A 25,474-nucleotide genomic window follows, 5' to 3' on the forward strand; every position below is an offset into this window, starting at 1 on the left:
TTTGCAAAGTTGCTGCAAAATGTCTGAGAAAAACAACGTACATTCCTTCCGTTAAAATGTCGTATATATTGTAAAGCGATGGCAAGCTGAAGAACATAAAAAGAAAACATGACGGGATGACAAATGCTTTAATGGCCAGCGGGCCCTGGACGAGCGTTCCGTCTCGCGCCACTGCCCGCTTCGTCGTCTTGTGGTCAGTAACAATATGGTTCAGATAGCGATCAAGTGTCCTGTGTCAGCGTAACTATTTCGTATACGGGCTGCTATAGTGGGACTATCAGCTCCTCGGTTCTTCTGCGCCGGCAAAATGCTTAAATCTTGGCATCCGTGGCAAACAGCTCGATGACAGTCTTCTGTCATCGCCGTCAGGGCTACCACAGCTCTTGCCGAAAGGGTGGTGGCACAGAACTGCTCTTACTCATTACCAGTTCACATTAACCTCCTCGCCTTACTCTCTCATCTTTCGCGTAGTCAAAAGACGGGTGTGTTTCATGTAACGAAGATCAAATAAAAACACGAACGGTCGAGAGGGAGAGGCACACTCCACTCTTCTATTTTTTTTTCGGTTGCTGGAACGTATGTAAAGGAAGCCCAGGAAATTATGTTGAACACCCCTTCATTTGCATCAAAAGTCAAGTTTTAATGAGCACCATCGGCACATTTTCCACGTTTTCGGAAACAGTTTACCATAAACCTCCGTTTGCATAGCTGCTGTAATTCGACAGCTTCTTTTTTTTTTTTGCCTGCAGGAGTCCCAGGCGGAAAAGTTCTTCCTACCACATCGCCATATTGTCGCCGTCACTCACTGTGCTGCCTGCGGTGAGGCTTCAGCATCAAAGGGTCATTTTTAAGTGCGCTTTAGTCTTCATGCTCGAGGTCTTGTTTTCTCTAGATTTGACGCACTGGCAGCAATCACGGCTGTTGTTCATGATGACCAGGATCACGAGTACTGGGAAAGTTACAGAAACTTTTATCAATTTGCAGAAAGAAAAATAGACCCATCCTCATTACTCTCCACCGATGAAATTGCAGATTGTTCGACAGAGGCGAGAAAAGCCTTGGCAGGCGACACTCCGCTTGCAGCTGCAGCGCCGTTACGACTTTGCAGATGAGATTAGGTAACTTTTGCAATACTGGCGTCGTCGGCAGGCGTCGTATAAGGCCCACAATTCTAAAGTTTTTCGTGTTTACTGGCTTCATACTTTCATAGGCAAACTTGCTTTTTTTTTCTTTTTAACAGAAGTATAGCTTCAATAACATGAAAAAACCAGCCGCATGACCTGATGTAATTCATCAGGTGAGACCTCTTTCCATGCATACTTTTAACTGTCACGGTATTAACGGTCTTCGCAGCTGAAGCCGTGCTGGTGAGCGACGCATGTGCTGTTGAGACAAGGGTTCGAAGCGCAGTAGTCAAAATCTGGAACGGAAGGAGAGGAAAATTGTCAGTCTTCAATTCTCTATTGTCGAATAAGGCTAACTGCATAAAAAAAAGAAAACAACATGACGTCCCACACTCAGCTTTGCAGTGTGCTTTGCTTGGTTTGTGGTTTTGCGCTGTGGTTTGAAGACTGTTGGCGTACGTTAGTGATACCACATTGTCGGTTGTGTGCATCACTGCCTGGTGTTACAAAACCTTGCGGACACTATTTACTAGCATTCATTTGACGTCATTTAGGAGGCGCTAAAATTTACTAGACACGGACACAAGGAGACAGACATGAAGAAAGGCTACTTTCATAATTTGGAAGTAACTCTCACCCATGTCTGCTTCCCTCTGTCCATGTCAAGCTTCAGCGATTTTAAGCACCAACTGGCCCGATCCACCCCATTTGTGTACTTAATTCTTTGCACACCGACACAACACTCACGCTCTCACTTGAACGTAGAGTTGAGTGAGTTGTTGTATGCTACAGGTGGGATTAGCCTTGCTTAGTCTGCCGGCAATTGCTCCATCGTAGCGTCACTTCTATGTTAATAATGACCTAAAACCTGTCGGATCTGCCCCGCTATGCGCACAATCACTTATAATAGTACATGTTCCACTCTTGCAGTCGCTATCTATGCACACATTCACTCACAGCAGAACAAAGTCCACTCCACAAGTCACCATCTATGCACATATTTAGCCACAGTAGAACATAGTCCATAGCAGCGCCACCATCCATGCACACCTTCACTCACAGTAGAACCTAGTCCACTCCAGAAGACACTATCTACGCACACATTCAATCACAGTATAACATGAAGATCCCAGGCCATCTACTGCATCGAATTCGCACGGACTCTGCTCGTACTCCTACCTGGATGCATAAGACGGGCACGGCATCGTCTCCGCTATGTTCTTTACGTGGTGTGTGCGGGGATATAGAACATTGTATTATGCACTGCCCAGAGTACAACCCGGAAAGGTATGTGATGTTTGCTTCCTTCAAGAAGACAGGAACCCTTGACAGTACAGTTCAGGACATTGGCTACACACTAAACAAATTCTCACCCTTAAGGGTGTAAATCAGCTGTCCCCAGACGAACACCCCTTTGAGTGCTAAAAAGGGTGCAAAGATCAGCACCCTTCTGGAAGGGTGCAAAACATGAAAGTTTCGATGGCGCGCATCAATCCAAGGCTTTTCCTTCATGGGTGAGTCAATGTGGAGCACCCTTCAAACATGCATTCGTAGAGGTGTTATGGAAAAATAGTACCCTTTAATGAGGGTGCAACCATTGCATCCTCTAAAGTATCACTAAGTGCACCCTTCATTAAGGGTGCTGATCTCTGCACCCTTTTTTAGCATCGAACAATTGCAAAAGGGTGTTCATCTGGGGACAGCTATGGTTTACACCCTAAAGGGTGAGAAATTGTTTAGTGTGTACCCGAGTGGAAACCAGACATGCAGAAGAGAGGCTGCACGCCTCCTTCTAACATATCTCCAGGACACTGATCTTGCCTCTAAATGGTGACAGCAGGAACGAACTATGGTCTACTGTGATTGAATGTGTGCGTAGATGGTGTCTTCTGGAGTGGACCACTTGAACGTACTCGCGGTGCTCACTGATCTTTCCAATTGTTGACTAGGCTCATACACCCTCCACTTCCATGCCTATTCAAAAGCAGCTTCCGACGCTAGAGCTGCACATACCGCTAAAATCGCTGGAACAGTTTATGCGTGTGTTCACAGACATCTACACAGTCATGTACGCATACACATGCACACGTTACACCCATGTATGCATACACACGCATGCGCATGTGTCGAAAGGCGCAAAAATGTGCATGTTCCGTCCAAAGGTAGTGTGTGAAATGTTTTAGTATTACGCAGGAATTTTTATTTACGCTAATCGGCAAGAAGTATAATAGTATCTAGCGTATTATGAGTTCTGAAACTTTGCAGCAGGAAGAAAAAAAGCGAACACACAAACATGCAAGAACCTACAAAAGTGTTATTCAGTCTTTTTAAGTCTTGATCGAACTGAAATGGTCACTTCTATACGTGTACAGGTGCTTCGGCTTTCGGTCTGGGTGTTTTAATTGACGCACCATGCTTAAAAGAGGAAGTACGTAGTCTAACGAGCTAAAAAATTCGCGCGAAAAGTAATCCCTGGCGTCGTTTCTCTTTTTTCTTTAATTTCTCTCAAATTGGGACACCCTAGCCCCGTCCCCAAATCATATTCAAGCAGATCAGTAGTCATCCCTGTAAACTGCGATTATTTTAAGCCTGTATCAAGCAAACGATAAGGCGGCCTTAGATGTGCCGTTGCGCAGCGTCCATCTCACCGACGCAGTCGATGATCGACTTGGATCCCTCGTGTAAGCTGGTCGTCGGGGCGGGACACTCGGAGCACGATTTCTGTCCCCTCAGGTTCTGGTAGGTTCCCCTCTTGCAAGGCGTGCACGGCTGCAGGCCGCTGTCCGAGTACGAGCCGGGGGCGCAGTACTCTGCAAGGCGAGGAAGTCGAAGGGACGGCAATGTTTACGCTTAAGTGGCCCGGTGATGAGCTGTGTTCGAAATCGAACTTGACTGCAGGGATTTAGAACGCGTTTAGGATTCCTTTTCATTGGCGTCAATGTTTGTTAGTTTTTATCATTTTGAAAAGCTCCTACTAAACGTTCCTTGGACAGCGACCTTCCTGTTACCGTATTTTCGAGGTCACTTATTTGCACTCATGACTTCGGGACTCTCTGAATGGAGAAATCTGCGGCTCACTGTCGGTGACAGTGGTTTCTAAGCATGATTTTAAAGCACTGAGTAATATGAGCGATGGGAATAAATTGACGTGAAAATAATAATCATTAGCGCTGGGCGATTTAAAGCTGCTAAAATACCTCGTGCCGAAAGAGACGACTGGTGTTGGCCGTTCTAAAAAATGAATTAGACAATGCTAAACATTCGCCTAGTAGCCAAGGTGTAAAAACAGGCATGGTCGTGAACGACGTGAATAGAACAGAGGTCCAAATATGCACCTGCACGAAATGAGCGCACATAATCGCAACCACGAATCAAGACCCGTGTTACGCAAGAAACAGAGGAACGCCCGAGTTGGTTTGAGAACGGTCTCTGGCCAAGCACCGGATGCCAGGTCCTCCGAGGATGGCCTGCCCTCGAAGTGCTATGTTTCATGCCGCAACCGAAATTTCCGTAATTTAGGCCTAATTTCTCCTATTTCAGTTTTCAAATTGCTACCGAAAAAGGCAGCAGTTTGAAAACTGTCCATTTCTAACGTTAAAATCTTGGCTATTAAAATTTTCTGAAACCATGTGAAAACTCTGTTTTCGGCATATTTACTCTCTTCAATTCCCTGGAAAAGATAGAAAATTTCCCGATTGGAACATCACTGTTCTCCAACGCCCAAGGTATCGGCCAGCGCCGTTATTCTGCGCGCACATGCAGGCGCGTACCGCGATTGCATGCTCCACTGCCTCGGTGACGTGATGACAAGAGCACTGCGAACAGTCCGCGAGTGCAATTAAGGACACTCTACGCTTTAAACAGGAATACGCCTATATGAAAATAGAAGTAGACAGTAAGCTGTCTAGTGCTCTCCCTTGACAGCTTACTCATGGTTTACTCCTTTCTGTTTTTAGAGTGTAGACACACAAGGAAGTGGTTTAATGTGCAGGCTATATATGCTTTGCTACTGCTGTTCAGGCGCGAGCGGACTTGGCTGAGTTGGCACTGACTCTTGCAGTCGGTCTGCTGAGTGCTTCCGAAGGCCTCGGTTGTGGATCCCGCGGGGCAGCGCTTGCACCGGGTCTGCTGGCGCTCGTCCTGGTACGTGCCCTGGGGGCAGGCCAGGCACGTCTCCAGACCGTCCCTGGAGTAGGTACCCGGAGAGCAGACCACTGCGAAGCAGGTTGAACGGGGTCGATTAGTAAATGAACCGATAACTAACTGACCGTTTCGACAAGTGCAGCGGGGATGCATTCGTTTCATCAATCATGACCACATTTCGCGTGGCAGTGTAATCGTCAGCGAAGCACATGTTCCATCCTTTCGTATCCGCCGCGGTGGCTCAGTGGTTACGGCGCTTGGCTGCTGACCCGAAAGACGCGGGTTCGATCCCGGCCGCGGCGGTCGCGTTTCAATGGAGGCGAAATTCTAGAGGCCCGTGTACTGTGCGATGTCAATGCACGTTAAAGAACCCCAGGTGGTCGAAATTTCCGCAGCCCTTCACTACGGCGTTCCTCAGAGCCTGAGTCGCTTTGGGACGTTAAGCCCCCATAAGTCTAACCCTAAGTTCAATCGCTTCTTGCTTCTTTCACACAATCATATTGCCATTTTATACAGCTACACCATTCTCTCTATAGCTTCGTTTACATGAACCCGACAGCGGCGGGTCGAGTAAAGGGATCGAGTTGAGCAAGGTCATCCCAACTCGATGACTGCGTGTTAACATGAACTCGATTTTATCGAGTCGAGACCAGTTCGACTGCAGCAGCACCAAGTGTCGAGCAGCGCAATGGGAGAGGGCAGTGCAGCCTCTAAAATCACGTCACGCCACCGCTGTCTCGGAGGCCCGAGGGCGCAAGCGAAAAACAGGTTTCCATTATCATCTCCCCTCCCACTAACCCGACTCTTCGACTCGACAGCGTTTACAAGCACATCGAGCAGGGTCAATGTTGAGTCAACCTTCACCCTGCAGCGGAGTTGACTGGACTCGCTCCCTCGACTCCCGGAACCGACTCTGCGGTGTTTACATGAACCCAGTAACCGGTTTTCAACTCAACTCCTCAACTCAACCCCGCCATGTAAACGCCGCTTGTGTGCAGGAAGCAGGAAGGAACTCAAGTTCCGATTCGTACTATTATCCTTTTTTTATGAACTGATGGAATTGAAACATGTAACATCCAAAAGGAAAGTTCGAAAAGCCTCCTCTTTCCTGAGAGTGCATTAACTCTGATATATTACACAGCCGAGGCGATGCACTTTAGTCACCACTGGTCGAGAGGTCACGTGACTTTGTGACGTCATCTCAACCTGCCCACCGTGGCAGGTGGATTAGAAATTGAGAAATTGGCCCACCACCAAAATTCCAATAGACCCTCGAGATTTTGTAAGCTGGGCCACCTCAGAAAGTCAATTAAGGTGTATTAGGGGGTTAAATTACTGTAATCCCATATGATAACCTAACGAATAGTACTCGAACATTCTAGAAGGTCAAGACTCGTGCATACCATACAAGGGCAATCGAACTAATTCCAAGCGGACTTTGTTCGAAAGGTCGCATAAGAACATGACAACATAACAGTTCACTAGGAATTGATCGATGATGCAAATACGGTCTATTGTGGAGTAGCCTTTACGAAATCCAGCGTGGCCCTTTGGTTGACTGAAGTCAAATGCTGCTCTGATTCTATTAATAAGTACTCTAGTAAATAGTAGGCAGCGGACAGCAAGCTGATCGGTGAGTAATTTTTCAAATTCTTTACGTCACCTTTCTAATTGATTAGGACAATGTTGTCGTTTTTGTAATATTCTCGGGCGCTCGTGATCGTGGGGCGTCGCATATACAGGGTGGTCAGCGCTTCTATGGCACAATATGAGCACCATTATTCAACAGATCTTCAGTTACCTGATCCTCGCCAGTTGCCTTCCCATTTCCCATTGCTTTTAAGATTCTATTTATTTCCTGTTTTGTTTATCAACAGGATGCCCAATTACGTTGCACCGCCGTCTACGTCACTATCGTACTTATGTTTTCAGATACTGAACAGATCTGTGTAGAACTTCTAGGCTAGCATAACTATCTTACCGATACTGGTTGTGACACTGCATACCCCTGCTTGTCTCTTAGTGCGCACAGCTAATTTTTGCCTATGCCTTGACCAATTTTAGGTCTCCGTTCTTTAGAGCATGCTCGATTCTCTGCATATTATGCTTCCTTATCTCGGTTACCTTAGGCTCATTAAGTAACTTCAACAGCTTTGCCAGATTTTTTTTCTATCTACAGACCAAAGGCTTGAGATCACATGTTAAGGAGAAGAAACTTGCAGGATAAAGGGAGGGCTTAGTCCGAAGCATAAATGGGAGCCTCAGTTGACATCGGACTGAGGCTTCACTATAGTTTCGAGTGCAGAAGTGGCTTCCACTGCCAGGCTCCATCCGTAAAGCACGATAGGCACCAAATCAAGGTGAATGACTACTCACCCTGGCAGTCGTCCACGCTGGTGCTCTTGGGAGCCGCGGTGGCAGCGCCCTCTGGGCACAGCTTGCAAGACACGGTGCCTTCCTCGTCCTGGTAGCTGCCCGTGGGACACGGGGAGCACACGCCCTGGCTTCGGTCGTGGAACGTGCCCATGGGACACTTGGCTGTTTGCGGGAAAGGAGGGAGAAGCGAGTAGCCGGGGATTAACGACGCGGAACGGAACACCGTGCGAAAGCGATATCAACGGCACCCTAGTTCAACGGGACAAAATCTTGCGCAGAGTTAGCGCTATGCTGCACAAATTGCAAAACTCAACCGCGGCTGTGCTGCAGCAGAAGCCTGTTCCTCAAGCTTTCGCTTGCAACGCTCTTATTCCCGTGCCACCCGTCACACACGTACAGTCTTGGTCAAAAGTTTTAAGGCCACAGCGTGCAGCTGCAGCGAAATGAATGATCCTAGAATTGTGTAGCGGATCATTCAAAACACAAGTCAAGCAGGGTGCTTCTCTACCGCAAGAAGAAGCCTTATGCTAGCTGTGGAGTTCGCTGACCATTCCGCGAACTCGTTGGTCTTGTGTTCGCAAGGAAGGCCGCTCCAGCGGGGTCGGAAGTCCTCAACAAAGGGGCCCGTCCCGTCCCTGCCTCCCCTTCGTGCGGCGGACGTCCTCGTTTACGCCGCGCCGTCACGGGGATGACCCGCCGGGAAAAACGCTAACCAAGTACAGCTGTCGACATATGGTTGTTAAGGGGTTGACGAGGTTTCGGGGGCGCACGAGATACGGCTGAGTATTAGCCGAGTGACCGGAAACCCACTATTCCCGTAACGACTGTGTTCGTCTCGTGCGGTGTATTCTGTAAACACTTTAGGGATCGTTTTGTCGCGTGTGCGAAAGAGATAGGAAAGTGGTAACGGCTGGGCCGTGGGTGCCGTGGGAGAGGGTGGTCGCGTTTGTGCTGTTTGTCTATTTGATTGCAACCTCTCCTTTCCCAAATGTGTAATCAGCACTCTTTCCCCAATCTGTGATTAGTTGGCGGAAATCCTTATTTTCCTTTCCCTGACCACTGATTGGCGAGATGGGTCGTTTGTTATCTTATTGGTTGCTGTCCCCGCTAAGGGCGGAGACAGAGGGTTTAAAACCAAGCGCTCTGGGTTGAGCGGGGGCTGAATTCGTCTGATCCACGATTTAGTCATGTAAATAGTTTTCTCCTTGCTTTGTTTCTTCTCGTTTTTTTACCTATGTTGTAAATAAATAGTTAACCTTCTCCTTTCCTTGAGTAATGTGAATGTTTGCGAGTAGAACCACCGGGTCATCAAGAAACACCGATTTCATCGTCAAGTAGTTTCCTCTCATCGCCACAGAAAGGGGAAACTCAACTCTAGCTTTTCAAGGTCGTTCGGTCTTTAATAGTGCCGTAGTGGCTCTATTATGCGGTTTAAGAGAAAAGTCGTTAGCCTTAAGACTTTTGACCAACACTGTACACCTGTTACAACGGGTGAGAATACTGTAGCTCCGCAGCCAGCCGCACTGCATCAGTTTAGGGCATTCCGCATGGCCCCCCAGCGTGCTGGCCTGCTGCGCCGCGAAACACATCTTCGGCCAAGCTGCGAGGCGAAAAACTGACGCCGCGAACTATCCTCCTCCGGTGGCCTCTACAAGACCCTACCCTCTCCCGCGTGGAAGCTACCACCTGCTCACCCCCGCGGGGCTGTGAGGGCAGGAACTCGTTGCGTCATCTAGTAACCAACCGCGCTGATCATGATGATAATGATGATGATGGTGGGTGGCAATTTAGGAGTTCCCTCTTATCGTAATGCTGCCGTTGCTCAGGACTGGGTATGGGCATTGACGCTGAGCGCTTGCTTCGGGAAGAAGGATGGGAATGAAGAGTCGTCATTAAAAACGCCAGTCCGACTGTGACGTCACAGTAGCGATTGGGTAGCTGTGAATAGATTAACAAAAAGCGGAAAGTGACAGAAATAACAGTGCCATGATAGGTTAAGCTGAAGAAACATAGCACTTTTAGTTTCCAGCTTGCTGTCACTTTACGGCAGGGATTCCTGCCATAATGCATAACGGCTAGACCTCGGCCCTGCCCCGTCATTTCGAAATGCAACGCCAACTCACCGCATCCTTGGCCGCTGAGTGTCTCCCCTTCCGCGCAGACGATGACCACGTCTTCAGCCGAGGAGTTGATGAGGTGCATCTGCACGGTCACCTTCTCCTCGCCGCTGACTTGCTCGAGGACAGACGGCGCGATTTTGCCTATGCTGCCCACAATTTCGTCGATGGCTGCAGCCAAGTCCTCCGTGTCGTTGACGAGGGCAGCGGTTCCATTGGCCTGCGACCAGGCCCACATATACAATATGCACCGGAGGCGTCACTTACAGCTAGAGTGCACAACGAGCTAAAAATGCGTGAAATGTTTTACGCGATGGCATAAGAGCCCCATGTCCCAACTCATAGCGTCGGTGTCACAAACTGAATAGCCAGCTGCGACCTGCACCGTTGGCAGGTTCCAAAGTGGAGCGGGGAAAATCCCGCTCCTCTCCCTTCGGGCTGGCAGGGGGAAAACCCAGAGGGTGGCCACCGTGGAAGGAGGAGGCTCTCTGAAGGGGGCGGAGAAATTGGTACCCGAGGGCGGTTGGCAAGGGAACGACATTGGTTACCGTGCAAGGTACAGGGTGAATCAGCCAGTGTCACTGAGCTTTGGCTATTCAATGGCAACTTGCTATGGTTGACAGGCAGCAATTAGGAGAGAGATAAATCCCTCTCTCCACCTCTGTGTTATGTGTACTCAAGCACGGCAGCTCACAACGAGGTTCTTATGTCATCGCATAGTCACAGCTAATGGTAATTACGTGTCCTACAAGTTTTTGTGCAAACAAGCAATGTCCGAGAAGGGTTGATGAGGTGCGGCTACGGAGTTTTTCTAACCCCTCGCGCAACCCATTGCAAACTGAATGTGGACGCCTCGAATGGGCTGCTGATGTATGCATTTGAGGTATTTAGTTGATGCATGATCGGATAATGCACGTAAGGGTCTGGAAAGACGGAGTGGTTCGGCGCGTGCTTTACGAGTAACAATGACGGAGAAATTTCAAGTGTATTTAATTTAGTCGTAACGCTTGCGCGAAATTTACGATGCAAACGTGAAACATCTGGCGATAATAGATGAGCGTGACGAAGAGAATCGCTTCGTTGCGCGGCCTAACGTCCGCCAGTTCCTGTAACTGTCAGGCAGCGGTGCGGACGTCAGAGGCCGCCCTACTGGCAACTTGTACAAATACGTTTTGTGGCCATGAACTTCTTGCTTTCCGGAGCACTTGCTGACGTCAAGTTTCACTTTTTGCTATTCGCGATGTTCTAATAGATTTGAGGGAAAGAGATGGTGTATCCGCTAACTTCACCGCAAATGATGACGCTGAGAAAGTGTTTCTTCAGTACTCAACTGCACTGCGAGGTTCCGCTTCGTGTGCAGTGGTACTTGTGATAGTGACAATCCCTGTGATGGCAATGACATCGCTATAAGGCATGGGCATTTCTTGTGAATACCAGCAACATGCAACACTAAATAGCGCTGCTCTTTCAACAGAAATTTGTGTATTAGCCGAAGACCGGTCTAGAAAGTTCCCATTCGTTGCGAATTCAACACTAGGCCGCTGCATTACAATCATGTTAGTAGGCAGGCACTAGTTGTCATATACAGTCTTGGACAAAAGTTTATGGGATGCGGATTGGCGGGGGAAAATATTTAGTTATCCGCTGCCTCGCTATCCAGTTAGTTGGTAATTGTTCCAGTGCATGGAGGACTCACGTACGCTCATGTCTCTATGCTTTTTGCTAACCTGCTTTGCCTGACCACGCAGAAATGCTTTTTTTTTTCGCTGAAAACCCGCATTCCGCAATCTTTTGTCAGTCAACATAACACACAAACGTCAGGAGCTATGCCAATGAATACATTTGCATTTAACTGGTCCTGGACGAAACCTCCAAGGCCGCAACACTTACTGCGAATTCCAGAACGACCTCGGCATCCACTCCGACCGTGGAAGTGGCTCCAAGTCCCACGCTCCTTCTCTGTCGCCTCGTTCCGGCAAACTCTGACATATCCCCGCATCTCACCGTCACGCCGTTTAGCTGGCAGCCATTCCCATTAGCGCAAACCGTCAGCCTGCTTCGCACGTAGTCGAAGTTGACTTGGAATGCCCTCTTGATACTGTTCTGGACCTCGGGGTCTCGGCAGTCACCCGTGTAGTAGAAAGCGTGGTACTTCTTTTTAGCCTGCGCCGGCAATGACGACCCTGGTGCAGGATAAAAGTGTAAGGGGACCATCGAGTTAATTGTGAACAAATATTTGAGCTAAGCAAACAGCACAGGAACAAAGGTACGCGAGAAAAATGCCGGCCAAGGCAACTGCAAAAGCACAGAAATGAGTGCTTTGAGGCACGCGCCGCGACCTCCTGTGCAATCGCTGCGTATCATGTGGCATTAACATGTTACGTAAGCTATCCTTCAGTCAACAAAACATAACGGTTGTGCATGACGTCTCGTTTCGGCAACGCGCGATCATGAAATATCTCGCCAGAGAGGAGGTTCGTTCCGTGGAATAACAACAGTAGTCTCTGAATGGGCACGTGGCGATACTTACGTTACGTGAGTGAGAGAACGTGGTGAGGCTTTTTAAAGGTCAGGCAAGCAGCTAAAATCAATCTCACAGTGGCTATTTCACGTGATCGCAGCGAAAGCTATAGAGGAGGCTCTTGATGACGTCATTGACGCACACAGGGGCGTTACATGAGATGGAATAGCGAGGACGATTGAAATTCGCCATAGTGCAGTCGAGAAGATTACTCAAAACTTATTTTATTGGACAATTCTTGCCCGTTCTGTTCAGTGCTCATTAGCCGAGCGCAAATGCACAACTGCAAAATTTTTTCCAACGATTGGAAAAAAGAGGGACGTGGTTTCCCCCTTTCTATTGCTACTGTTCACAAAAACGATTTTGTCATTTAAAAAAATGAAAGAAAGTGCAATCAATGCCATTATCTGCTTAGGATGTCAAGTGTATATGGACAAGGTCTACTAGGATCCGGTGGGATGGATTTTTGTTGAGTTCCTCGAATCTAGGGAACTGTGAATGCTGCTGGTTATGTTGAAACCCTTCATAAGCCCCACCCTGCACTGCGTAGTAATAAAATGCGGAAAGTAAAGCCAGCCCTCATATCGTCCGCATAATAGTGAAGAAAAGTGAGAAAATGGAGTTCGGTGGGAATTTCTTCCGAACCAGGCCTACACCTTCGATCTGGCTTGGTCGGAACTTCATGAGTTGGGGTATTAAAGGGAACAGATGCCGGGCCAACGCTACGAGACACTAGAAGCACTCCTCGCCACACTACGTCATGGTTTCACTAGGCAAGAGCGGAGTTCTGTCGCATGGATGCTTTCCAACTACCGTACCGGTGGAGAAGGCCGGTGCGAAAAATAAAAAAAAAACTGTCAGAACGAGTGCGAAACAATATGACGAACTTTTAATCTCAGTGGCATTACTGGAAACAAGACTGTTGCACTGTACAAAACGAAAATTCATTGTCAAATACTGTTTCCAGTTACTTTCGGTATAACCCTCGTATTTCAGAACGAAAGCGTAAGCTGTAAGATTGAAAAAAGAAAGAAGTTTTACGCACATGTACAAGGAAAGAACAGCACTTAATGGCGTAACGATTAGTCACGTAAGTATAAAGGGTTCACAAAAGGTATAACTACTCGCCCTCAAAGGAGACTAAGAAGCAGTGAAACCTCTCCTAGATTATATTCATCACCTTACACGTGAAGCAAAACATAGATTGTCAGGCGAGAAGCTATGGCAGCCATCGAAGTGAATTTCTTTTTCAAGTGGCGGGATCTTTAGGGCAGGCTGAATGTGTACGAGACACACTCGTATCTCTCATCGTCACAGAAGAGGCAAGCGAGTCGTAAACAATCCGTACGTGCGCAGTCCGGCCACGGCACGGGCATCCCCTCGGGTTCGGTGTACCAGCGCCGGTCCTTGGCGCAGACATACATTTCGGCCGGTTCCTCGAGGAAATCGAATTTCTCGTTGCACATAGGGTGGCAGATCTGGCCGTGCAGCCAGTGGTCGCAAGACAGTGCGCCGTTGAGCGGTGCCGGGTAGAACGGGCACTCGCTCTCTGCGGGACGGAAGAAGGAAAATAATCATGCCTTATGTCGAATTCGGAAGTAAAATCAGGGTCTAATGATATTGTCAATGGTTATGAAACTTAGGGGTCTTATGATGTCTATATTATAAACATATTGAGACTGTTAGTGCGTCAGCAGGATGAGCATCTTTCCCTCATAATGGTGGCGTGTGAAGCCTTCGTGCTCTGCAAGCGCCCCCCGCCACCAACGCACCCACGTCCACCCTGCAGAAGGCCTCTACCCATTACCCACCCATTAATCACCACCCTGCAGAAGCCTTCACCCTACAAAAGCTTAATGTACAACCACTACTGCTACCGGAAATCTGTCGCATCACATGTGTGGTCGTCCGCCAGCCTTGTTCGCGACACTATGCGAGTTTCTGTTTGTAATAATAAGCAGCCCTCTCGGTCCATCCTATTCATGTCCAACATTCTTGGGTAAAAATCTGAATACTGGAAAATTGTAAAGTGCTATTATGGAAATATTGAAGGTAATGATCCAATCTTCCGATGGGTAGGAAAATCTTTTACATAGTTTTTCCATCGCTCGCATGGAGCAGTTTAGACTGCCGTGGAAAGAAAATTTGGAACAAAATTTGGAGCAAAAAAATGCAAGCCCTCCGCAGGGAGATCTGCGAATATGTTGGTTGTTATAGTGAAATCTTAAATATGTATTAAAATGCGCTCATAAACGCTTTCTCGTTCAAAAATGCTTTTGTCAATAATTTTTGTGGATGTTCAGGCTTTATACTCTAGCAGTTGCAGGTTACCACCGCCAGCGCTGTGGTGGCGCGACCATCGACGCTAGCTGCAAAAGACGACGACGACCAGAAAAAGAATTATTCCACCAGCCTGCACTCAACAGTATACGCAAAGCAGCAGTGTTCGTGAAATGAATTTACAAAGAAATTAATTGATGCGTTTCCCAACCTGTCAATGAACTTGATGACTAGAATCTCGGTTCTCGTTTTTTTTTTTCGCATAGGGAATGTCACAAAGCGGCGATCAGATGTATAAATTTTGCCATTTTCAGCATTTCCTGAAAAACTGGGGTTGCAGCAGCCGTAACAACCAAGTGACCACGATTAATGCGAATGACGTTTAGCGGGGCGAGTTAGCATCGGGATTCCGGTTGTGCGATCGATTTGTGCTCACGAACTGAATTCTCAAACGACTGGGTAACCGAGACTTCGGGGGACGTCGGATTGGAGCCGTAGAATGGTGACAACTCGGCAGCGAACGAATGTACGCGTCGCGTGGAATGCACAACAGCATCGTGTCGAATGTGCATTGGCAAGGGCTGGCTGTGTGCGGCGCACGGTGCCAACGGCGTGGCGTCGAACGCGCGCGGAGAGATCGTGCCATCCTCCTCATCCTCGAGCTCGCCGCCTCTCCCGGCGGCTCTGATTGGCCGCTGTGATTTTCCGCTCTCCACTGTGCATCTCCCACTTCACTCTCCTCTCCCCATTTCCCCCCGTTAACTTTGACCGGAGGCTTCACACATCTATGGCCGAAGACGGTCGCTTTTCGGGAAACTGGCAGTACTAATGCTAACGCATTGAAACTACCTCCCATTCCGCAGTGGTACCAGGGATTCCATTTTGCATAGCAACAAGATCACGCCATCAATTCACTCAAAATGGACGGCGGGGGTGTTTAGATGCGGCGACGTACAGGCTATGCAGGGAAGAAGCGAACGCATCTTCCTAGAAGAAAGGAAAATGTCGCGTTGAAGTAAAATTTCGTCAGGGGAAAAAAGTGGGGTGAGGAGTCACTCCGCGGTCCATGCGACTCACTTGAAACGGTCACGCGAAACATGCAGGTTGCATAATTCCCAGAGGCGTCCCGAGCGTTGTAGGTGACCTTGTGAGTGCCGTGCCCGAATTTGGAGCCCGAGGCATGGCTCTGAAAAAACAACAGAGAATTCAGTATGCTTTCTTTTACGCAAAAATCACAATGATGCTGGAAGTAAGCAAAATAGCAACCACTTCTTCCACGTAAATGACTTAATGCTTCTGCGTCCGCATGTTACTGGCGCTCCGGCTCAAAAAAGAATTTTTTTCCCTCAATGCAGTATGGGCTCGGAACTTCCTCAGATCTTCTGTAGACAGGTTTTGTATGCCAGAGAAAATATTTAAAACATTACAAAAAGCGTTCGTACTTTGAACACTCATACTATATGGAATAAATGCACACGGGTCGTAACTGTTGTATTCGTGGAAATTAAATCTGTCCGAAGAGGATTTTTCCAATAAATTAGTTATGCTTCGGTGACTTTTACAGGCTGCTCAGGACAAAGCTGTGATTGCGAAAACAAGTGCTTAGTGTCCTTTTAGGCAACGCTTTATCCGCCATCTCGCCTGATGGGCGCTCACTGGCGACACATCATTTAGGATGGGTTCCTTTATCATTCATTATAGCGCAGGACATCATCACCAACACCATCGCTGGCAGCTTTTTGAGAACACTGCGCGAGCCGCTCGAGCCGAAGCTAACAACGATGTATAAAGGTTACTTAGAAGGCTGGCAACAATTACAATTACTACTTCGTTATGATTATTAGTTTCTTTTGTAGCAATAACTAGCAATACCATTAACACTAGCGTCACTCACAGGGAAATTTGCGTAGTCCGGCGATTGCCCGCAAGCTTTGAATGTAACACGCACACGTTCGTGTCACAAGTTATGGACTCAAATCTCGTTCCGCCAAAGTCTTATATATGGTAGCGTGTAATGCCCGCTTCAGATGTCTAATGGGTTCTGGACCAGCGACGTTGCGCCGCTTGGCGGAAGTTTCGGAAAGTCAAGAAGGTCCTACATTTCACTCGGCGCTTGTGAAACGTTAGGAAATGAATTGTAAAGCAATAAGTGTCCTACTCACCGCGGCCACGCTCACATCTCCGGAGTTGTCTGCGAAGTTCGGCTCTGCCCACGTGACCGTGACGTCATCCTCGGCCGTCTCAGTGATTATGTCTTGCGGACACGAGAGGACCTGGGGCTTCTCCACGTCTGAGTAGGGACGAAATGCACTGAGTGGGTGAAAAACACTCAAACAGCCCTTTGTTGCACTTGTTGCATTATCGGATTAGTTTGGTGTTTCCTACGATTAGTGCAGAACCCAGAACGTGCCTATGCTGTTCTGTTTCGCTCGTATTGCGCTGACTGAAATCCGATCCCGTTATCACGGTACGATAAACAGCCACCACTTGGACCGTTCAAGGATCCATCCTGTACACGATCACAAAGAATGATTCGAGGAGTGAAGGAAAGGGGGGTACCATAGGTACGCAAGCCGAGGATGTCAACTGTGACTGAAGCCGCGGAAAGCACGGGGTGTTTGTGGTACCGCATTTACTCGATTCTAACATGCACCTCTTGTAATCGACTAGTCCTAAGTTTTTGGCCACGCCGCCGGGAACGCCTACATTAGTTTTTCTGCACCACGAGGCCTTTACGCTTTCAGGTAAAAAAAAAAAATCGACCTTGGATGCGGGGGCTTTCTAAGCACACACTGGCTCAGCTGGGCAGCCCCGCGCCGAGTGCGCCACCGCCGCCGGAGCTCCCGTCGAAGGATAAACGAGTCGTGTTGTTATAAGAATGCAGCATCTTGTGGCGCTGCCAAGGTCGGCACTGCAGACGCCGACTAAGGCGCGAAGGAACGAGCTAAGAAAAGCTAACGCTTAAAAAAAAAGAACTTGTCTGCGAAGGGAAGTGGCAATCTGGTGTCCTCACGAGCGTATTTCTTTATCGAAGCATGAAAACCTGGTGCGCGTTAAAATCTAAATTATTATGCTTTGTTTAGGGCGATATCCCAGCTTCACTAGCAATCTTGAGAAAAGTGGTAGGGTTTTAACGTAGCTAAACCGAGCAGACGCGCGAATGCATGCGCCTAGCCTGGTTGGTTCATGGTTTTTCTTTGGTGGGTCCTCAGCACATCTGGCGACGATACGATAGAAACAGGTTAAGCTCTGATCGATGTTAAGCCGATCTGATCTTTTCGCGCCGCAGATGGAAGTTGATGAAGATGACGATCTGTTATGCACAATGCAAGAGTGTGTTGCAGTCTGACACGAGGCGTGACCGTCCAGCGAAGCTGATCTGTTCACGCCGCCGTGGGTTCGAATCCCACTAGCAGCAATGTTTATTTTTGCATGGCCTGTTGTTATAGGATTGGCCAAAATCACCCTCCCGTCGGCTGCAGCTTGCGCGACGCTAATCCGAACCAACCCACGCTACTCCGAGGCTTCACGCAAGATTATCTGTTGGAACCGCGTTAACCTTTGACCGTTTAACTTTGACCTTTAATATGAAATGACTTGGACATTGTCTGGCTAGGGGAAAGTCAAGTAGTACAAAATTTTAGAAGAAATTGTCTTGGAGGACAGTGTAAGGCACAGTCTAGGTAAAACGAATTCGAAGAAGTTAAAGTGATGGTTTGGCAATAGTCAAGATAATTCGAGACCAAGAGCTTTCGCAGGTCGTTAAAACTGTCACTTTTTTTTTCAGATGTTGAGAAAGGAGTGCGCGTTACAATCATCGGCGCGTTAGAATCGATTAAATGCGGTGTATTAAATGAACTGAAATGCTCTTCTTTGATCATTTTTTTTATGGTCTTAGGTGGAGTGGGAGACACCGGGAAAAAAACACGCCTCCTATTATGCGCGAACCAATGACCTCTGTACTTTGGGTACTGTTGTCCACGTTGCTGGGCCTGCCGCGGCCGGTGGCCCAGCGCCTATGGCGTTTCGCTATAGTGAGCCCAACTTCGCAGGGTCTAATTGAGGCTGTGGTGGCCGCATTTTTATCATGCCGAAATTTCAAAACAGCGGTTCACCCGACTAACCTTTTGAAGCGCGTAAAAACTCGACTGATTGGCCCGCTATTTTAAATTTGTCCCATCTGTAATATTCGTGATTAACTTAACAACAAAAGCCTTCGTTCTCAAATCAATTCTTTCGCAAGGGAGACTGAGCGTGAGTGAACCCCCCCCCCCCCCCCCCTCCCCCACGAGTCACAAGCCACACTTGAGAAAGAAGTTCTGCCATTCTTCGCGAGTCACACCCGCGCATGCTCACCACGCACGGTGATGGTGAGGCTGCACGTGGCGTCCAGTCCGGCCGCGTCCACCACTCTGAATCGGATCGAGCGCGACCCGATTTCGAATCGATGCGGTGACACAACGCCGGGGGGCATCTGCTGCAGCCACAGTTTACTGCCGCCGGCGTTGTCCCGGTACCTTGGCTGGTCCCACTGAACCAAGGCGGACGCCGATTGGTTTTCCGTGGACACAACGATGTCCTCGGGACACGAGATCGTAGGCTTCGACTGATCTGGAGAAAAGTAAAAAAAAAACGTGTGGGTTTTCTTCATTTACGCCACCATTTTTATTGAAATCTCCATCATCGCCACTGTGATCACCGCAGAGAAACGGAGAGAACTCTTTGATAAAAAAAACGTACTACTCTTCTGCACTGCCATCGTTATAAATTTCGCCACACTAGCACGCCTACCGCTGAACAAAGTTCTTTTTTAACTGCAGCTCTTGCGAAACTCTTTTTGAGCACCTGTGTTTCAATATCTAGTGCGTTTTTTTTTTGTCAGCAAAAAGTGCAGTTGAATAAGACCAGCTGTCATTATCGGTGCTGCTATAAACCATATCGTGTCGGTGGCAGCGCGTGGAAGAATAAACTCACTATCTAGTTGATTGGCATTGTCCGGCGCTGAAAACTACATAGCTGACTATCGTTTCATAAATAAGCCGTCGTTCTATAAATCAACCATGCATGTCGCAGTCGCTAAAAAGACGTACTTTTATTCACCAAATGACTACTGGTAACCACTATCGAGACCGCAAAGCGCATCATACGTTTTCATGTCCGGGCCTTTGTTTAGGTTCATTATCTGGGTTGCTGAGAGATCTGGGCGCAAGTGAGGAAAAATATTTTATCGAACAGACCGCACTCAAAACAGACGCTTCCATGACATACAGGAAGCGTTCCCTCAAAAAGCGATTGCACCTCACCTTCTTTACGAATGGTTTATGGTTTAATGGATTTTAACGTCCAAAAGGTACCCAGGACTTGGGGGATGCCGCAGTTAAGGGCTCCGGAAATTTCGACCACCTAGGGTTCTTTAACGGGCACTGACATCGCACAGTACACCTTGCGTTACGAATGATCTGTCTTAAAAGCCAAAGAAGCAAGAGTCGCGGGGACAAGCCTAAAGTTTAAACGTCGTGGCCGGATTATTCAGTAGAAATGTGGTGCCTCAAGCATTCACTTAACGCAGCTGTTCGAGTAGCCATTTACTCTTTGTTGCCTCCATAGAAACTGTTCGTTTAATTTAACAAGCAACAACTACTGCTGAAGACTAAGCTGATAGAAAACAGCCTTCGTTTATTGCAAAGCGATTGCTACTGCAGTGACAGACCACACACTGGGCGATGCGACAGGGCCAGGCTATTCTGGTCTGGTAGTTTATATTGGTATTGTTCCAGTTCATGTAGCCACAACGTAGTATTTATAAATCAAAAGCTTTGTCATTTTTTTTTCTTTGGCAGTGTTAACTACTCGATGTGAGCGATGAAAATATTATAAAAGAAATGTTTTGTTACATATCGGATGAATGAACCATTACCTCCAATAGTTATACATCAGCATTTTATAGTTTTTTCAATTTTGAAAGTGTTTGTCCACGAATGTTGAACATGGGCTTACAGCTGCAGAAATCATCGTTACAGAAAGACACCACCCGAGAAACCTCGCGCATATGCGATGCATTCTATAAGTGCGGAGTATTTAGCCCTTACTGTCGGAGCTGTACTGCTGATCCGCCGGGTACTTAAGGCGATGCCCAACATTGACAAGCGTGAACTCCAGGCGCGGCGACTTAATACTCACCGACGCAAGCCATCACGGAGTGGTCGTCTTCACTGCTCTCCCATTGGCCTTGCGCGTTGCAGTACAGAATTGGCGGGCCTTTAAGGGTGAATCCCTGCGGACACTTGGGGTTGAAGTACTCCCCAAATCGATAGACCTTCGACTTCAGGACTTCGCCGACTATTGCGTTTGGGACGACGGGAGGTGGCGGGCACTGGACCGCTGGTGGAAAAACAGCAACAAAGGTCATCATCATTTTCGAGCGTGTTAAGTCGACTGCCTTCTATCACCTCTGTCACTGATCACCTTCCCATACATGCCATGACGCAGCTGTGATCACACTATTCATTTGCTGACACTGCCATACGTGACTATGTGCCATCATCAACGGTGTCTCCCTTCTCTTTGTATTACGCCATTCGTCCTGGAAACCACTTGTTATTTGCTCTGTGAGCTACATCATCCCCCGCAGGTCCACTTAATGTTATTTTCCAACTAGAATGTGATTAACTCGTGTTTGTTCTTCAATCCAAGTTGATCTGTTCTCTCAACCTGCAACCTATCGGTTTCCTCCGCATAGCTCGCCAGGACGGTTCGCTTTGGCAGTTGCTACATTTTGCGCGTATACATATGTACTGCGCCTTATTAAGCCTGTCAAGCGGTTTGGAAACTCCTAGCAGGTATCACCTAATCAAGGAACAAATTCAGGAAGCTGTTTTGCGGAGGGAACGGTCTGCCCGTGGCCGGCGCCTTAAGCATAGTCAGCTTCCAGACCTGGCCAGAGCACATAAGGGCATCGGCCATAAAATGGCAGTTCTTTCTTGCTACCAGCTTTGTGCATTCTGCCCATGGTTAGCTGGTGTCACGTGCACCCTGCACGACATTGCATGTTTTTAGTGAGACAGAGTAGTGCAGCCAAATACTGAAAAGGCATCGTTATAGTTCGCGCTGTAAGCAACAAAGAGGTAGATCCAAGTCGGGCTGGCTGGTTCGTAATACTGATGTAACGAAAGGCGGAAAGCGCTGATTTTAACACAAGAAAGTGGAGAAAGTGACGAACATTTCGCTTACTGGCAGCCCATATGTATTGCTGCAAGCTAGGTTGCAAAAATTGAAAAACAGCGAGGTAAAAAAAATTAAGACTCAAGAGTAGTATTGATGCCTTCTTCCATAGAGTCACTGGTGAAGAGGCTGAAATCTCTGGAGGCAGCAGGGTCGTCGACGGATAGCTGACATATGCGTCATCGCACTCGTGTGTGTGTAGTGTGTTGGGCCTCAGGCACAAGCGTATGAATCTTCTCGATTGCTCTGGTGTTGTCGAAAATCCCCGCACTACCACGGGAAAAATCTCTGGAGGCAGCAGGGTCGTCGACGGATAGCTGACATATGCGTCATCGCACTCGTGTGTATGTAGTGTGTTGGGCCTCAGGCACAAGCGTATGAATCTTCTCGATTGCTCTGGTGTTGTCGAAAATCCCCGCACCACCACGGGAAACGTTTAGTGAACGTAAGCTGCTAGTCAGCGCAGACATTTCACACTTTTTTCGGTGCCTCGTGTCAGAAACGCTGTCTGGAGCCGCTTTTGACGCGAAAGCGTTAAGGACTTCGTGTAGCATAAAAGCCGCCGTTGGCGCTGCCATCGCCGTCATTGTTGGTGTTGTCGTAACGCGAAAATCCCTAAGGAAGCAATAATAATAATAATAATTGGTTTTGGGAGAAAGGAAATGGCGCAGTATCTGTCCCGTATATCGCTGAACACCTGAACCGCGCCGTAAGGGAAGGCATAAACGAGGGAGTGAAAGAAGAAAGGAAGAAAGCGGTGCCGTCGTGGAGGGTTTCGGAATAATTTCGACCACTTGGGGATCTTTAACATGCTCTGACATCGCACGGCACACGGGCGCTTTAGCGTTTTTTCTTCATAAAAACGCAGCCGCCGCGGTCGCCTAAGGAAGCAAAAAAATTGAAGTCAGATAAATTAGTGCTAGAGCATTTGAATCGGTAGCAAACGTCTCAGAATTGTTTCAATATGCAAAGTAAAGTAATTGAAGATAGGTAAATGTAAATTTGGGTAAATTAGGCGGAAATTGAAGCAAGGACCTTCGGAGTGCGAACGTGCACACTAATCATAGGCCACGCAGTCTCGTTGGTTCAATCTGAATAAAGGCGGTCCTAGTGAATGCATTGTGGCCTTTGACTGAAGTGTCTTTGAAAAATGTACTGATGCGTGCATGAGTAATCACGAGTATGCTAATTAGGAATTAGATAACTGAGTAAGCGATGCAAACCGAACCCAATAACGCTATCGGGTTCTATTCTTAAGGGCGAAGGTTAAGCGTCCCCCAACTTTTTTTTTTCCAAATTGTTTCAAGAAGAATAGAGCTACGGAACACATGTCAACTACAGATTTTCCGGCACCATCTCTGCTGTAGGTTTGATGTAGGCGTATATCTTCCCCAAAAGCGCATTTGGTGAGTTGGTGTAATTCCCCAACCCTACGCTGGTCTTACGCGATCGAGTGGAAAAATAGTGCGGATATCGTGACAACTGTTTTGACTTAACGTGTACAACATGGGGATCGCGAATAGCGACAGAACAAGGCTGCGAATAACTTAAGCTCAACAGCGGTCTGTCACTACTTACTTCCCGGCGCCTTAATCTATACCTTCCAGTGTTCTGAGGGACTTTTTCTCATTGGCCTCCTTAATTAACGCGTGATCGCGCGGCAGCAAAGAAACGCTCACGTTCACAAAAGACGTCTTCTCCCGACCAGGCCTTCCACTCGTCGCACGTCCTGGTCGCGCTCCCACCGCGCAGCTCGTAGCCGCGGTTGCAGTGGAAGGTGCAGGTGGCGTTCACCTTCCAGGGGCTGTCGCAGCCGGTGACGTAGCCGTTCTCCAAGTCCTGCGGCTTGTCGCAGCTCTTCGCTGAACAGACAGGTTAAGTGAGTGCGAGAGCGTCACGCTCAGCTTCCAGCTTTATTAAGGCGTGTAATCATTTAGAGATCTATGAGAGAGGCATTTGTCCTGCAGTGGGCGTAGGCGAGCTGATGATGATGATGAATAAATTACGACACTGCCAAGGTGTATTTAGGACATCTCTGGCAGAAGAGCGGAGATAGCACACGGGTCAATAAAGACTCCTGTATCGCCACTACAACCATTTCTGTCTATGTGCTCTAACTGCACTGTTCGAAAGCGGCAGGAAAGCAACTCGACCTGCAAGTCTCACTTCTAGTACATAGGACAGAGCGCGTACTGTGTGAGAGAGAGAAGAGGAGGATGAGAGGAGAGGTTAACCATGAGCCGGATTACGCAACTGTCAATTATGAAAATTGTCAAAAACTTGTCAAAAAGGCGTCAATAAGCCTCGCTTCTATTGGTCGGTCGTTGCCGGCGGTCATTTTGCTTTTTTGCGTCATGGGTGGCTGCAGATTACGTCACGGATGTGGCAGAAGTGGCGACGTTGCGCACCTAATTATGCAGGTGGAAATTGATACTTTTTTGTGGCAATCTCGAGGCGGTCAATTTGACCGTTGCGATACGATTTAGGCGGCTGCACTGGCGCGAGCAACGGCGAAGCAGAGCGCACGAAGACGCGTTTGACTATGTTTGACTTGCCGGACAAGCTGTTTCGACGCCTTTTGCGACTGGAAAAGCAGACTGTGGAGCGGCCATGCGAAGATGTCACCGATGAACTGGGAGGTTTGCGTGCGAGCGCGCTGTTGGTGCGGCGGCAGGTGCTGTGTGCATGCGGTGATTCGCTACCGGCGGCTTTCAAGCTGCCGTTGGTAACGAGGCGCATATTGGCATCGCACAACCGATGGTAAGCAAATGCGTGCGGCAGGTGTTGGAGGCAATCTGCAAAGTTAGCTCGCAGAAGGGGTGGGTTCCCGCGGTCACCTCTGTGTCACATAAATAAAACACGCTTATGCTGGCAAAACACTTTATTTTTCCCAGCAAATCGCACCTCGTGGCCGTCTTCTGTTTCCCAAGGGAAAAGAAACAGACAGCCACGCGTCACATACTGCAACGCCTTACCTTCTGGCATTTTTGTCGTCGATCGAAAGAGCCAAACAACAGACTTCAAAAAGTTGTCTTCGTTGTCCCGCAGCAGCAAAAGTTACCCACCAGCCAATTTATTAACACAACTTCGAACGCATTTTCTTTTGCTTAATATTTTACCACTTTAAGCACAATGTTATGGTAAAATAAAATATTAGTTACTTTTATAGCTGCGTATTTCTTAAGTCTCTTTACAAAAATTTAGCAGACGGCCCCTCGAACTGAAAAAAAAATGCTCTCGGGGCACCGTCTTGCTATAATTGGCTGATTGCTCGTTGCGTCAAGCGGTGACGTCTTTTCGTTTCGTCATTTTGACGTCACTGTCAATAACTTTTGACAGAATTCGTGACAGTTACGTGCCCAAGAAGTGTGTTCTGGTTAGATTCCCTGTAGTGGAGGAGTAGAAAAGAGAAAAAATAAAAAGAGCAAAGGCAGGAGTAAAGTCATACATTGCCATTCGTCACCAAACCCTTGCCTGTCCCCCCGCGTAGATGTGTTCTATGTCTACAGGTGTCAACAACAACAACCAAGGAGCGTACGGCAAAATGAGTACTGTAAATTGTTAATGAACACAGGACACAAACAGTGGTCGAACTCTTCTAAACCTAGTTAGAGCGAAAACTTCATTGCACTTCGCTACTACGCTTGGTTAGACGCTTGAAACGCCTCGCAGGAGTTTCAGGCACAATGCCA

General features: G+C 47.9%; 2 protein-coding genes across 2 annotated transcripts in view; both read right to left on the reverse strand.

Annotated features, from left to right (window-relative positions):
- The window catches only part of Polr1D (RNA polymerases I and III subunit AC2 l(2)37Cg), a 389,457-nt gene that overhangs the window by 306,314 nt on the left and 57,669 nt on the right, over positions 1-25,474 (reverse strand). The window lies entirely within an intron of this gene.
- Positions 620-25,474, reverse strand: part of LOC144129130 (sushi, von Willebrand factor type A, EGF and pentraxin domain-containing protein 1-like) — a 75,475-nt gene continuing 50,620 nt past the window's right edge. The window contains exons 8-19 of the mRNA XM_077663058.1: positions 23,462-23,644; positions 20,742-20,942; positions 18,918-19,172; positions 16,724-16,851; positions 15,639-15,747; positions 13,630-13,830; positions 11,651-11,943; positions 9,767-9,980; positions 7,644-7,805; positions 5,177-5,338; positions 3,773-3,934; positions 620-1,420 (exon numbers count right to left, since the gene is read on the reverse strand). Of these exons, the coding sequence (XP_077519184.1) occupies positions 1,338-1,420; positions 3,773-3,934; positions 5,177-5,338; positions 7,644-7,805; positions 9,767-9,980; positions 11,651-11,943; positions 13,630-13,830; positions 15,639-15,747; positions 16,724-16,851; positions 18,918-19,172; positions 20,742-20,942; positions 23,462-23,644 (2,153 nt within the window). The 3' untranslated portion in view covers positions 620-1,337. The remainder of the gene's footprint in view (positions 1,421-3,772; positions 3,935-5,176; positions 5,339-7,643; positions 7,806-9,766; positions 9,981-11,650; positions 11,944-13,629; positions 13,831-15,638; positions 15,748-16,723; positions 16,852-18,917; positions 19,173-20,741; positions 20,943-23,461; positions 23,645-25,474) is intronic.

This window comes from Amblyomma americanum, chromosome 4, assembly GCF_052857255.1.
Source record: "Amblyomma americanum isolate KBUSLIRL-KWMA chromosome 4, ASM5285725v1, whole genome shotgun sequence".
In the NCBI taxonomy this organism is placed as follows: Eukaryota; Metazoa; Arthropoda; class Arachnida; order Ixodida; family Ixodidae; genus Amblyomma; species Amblyomma americanum.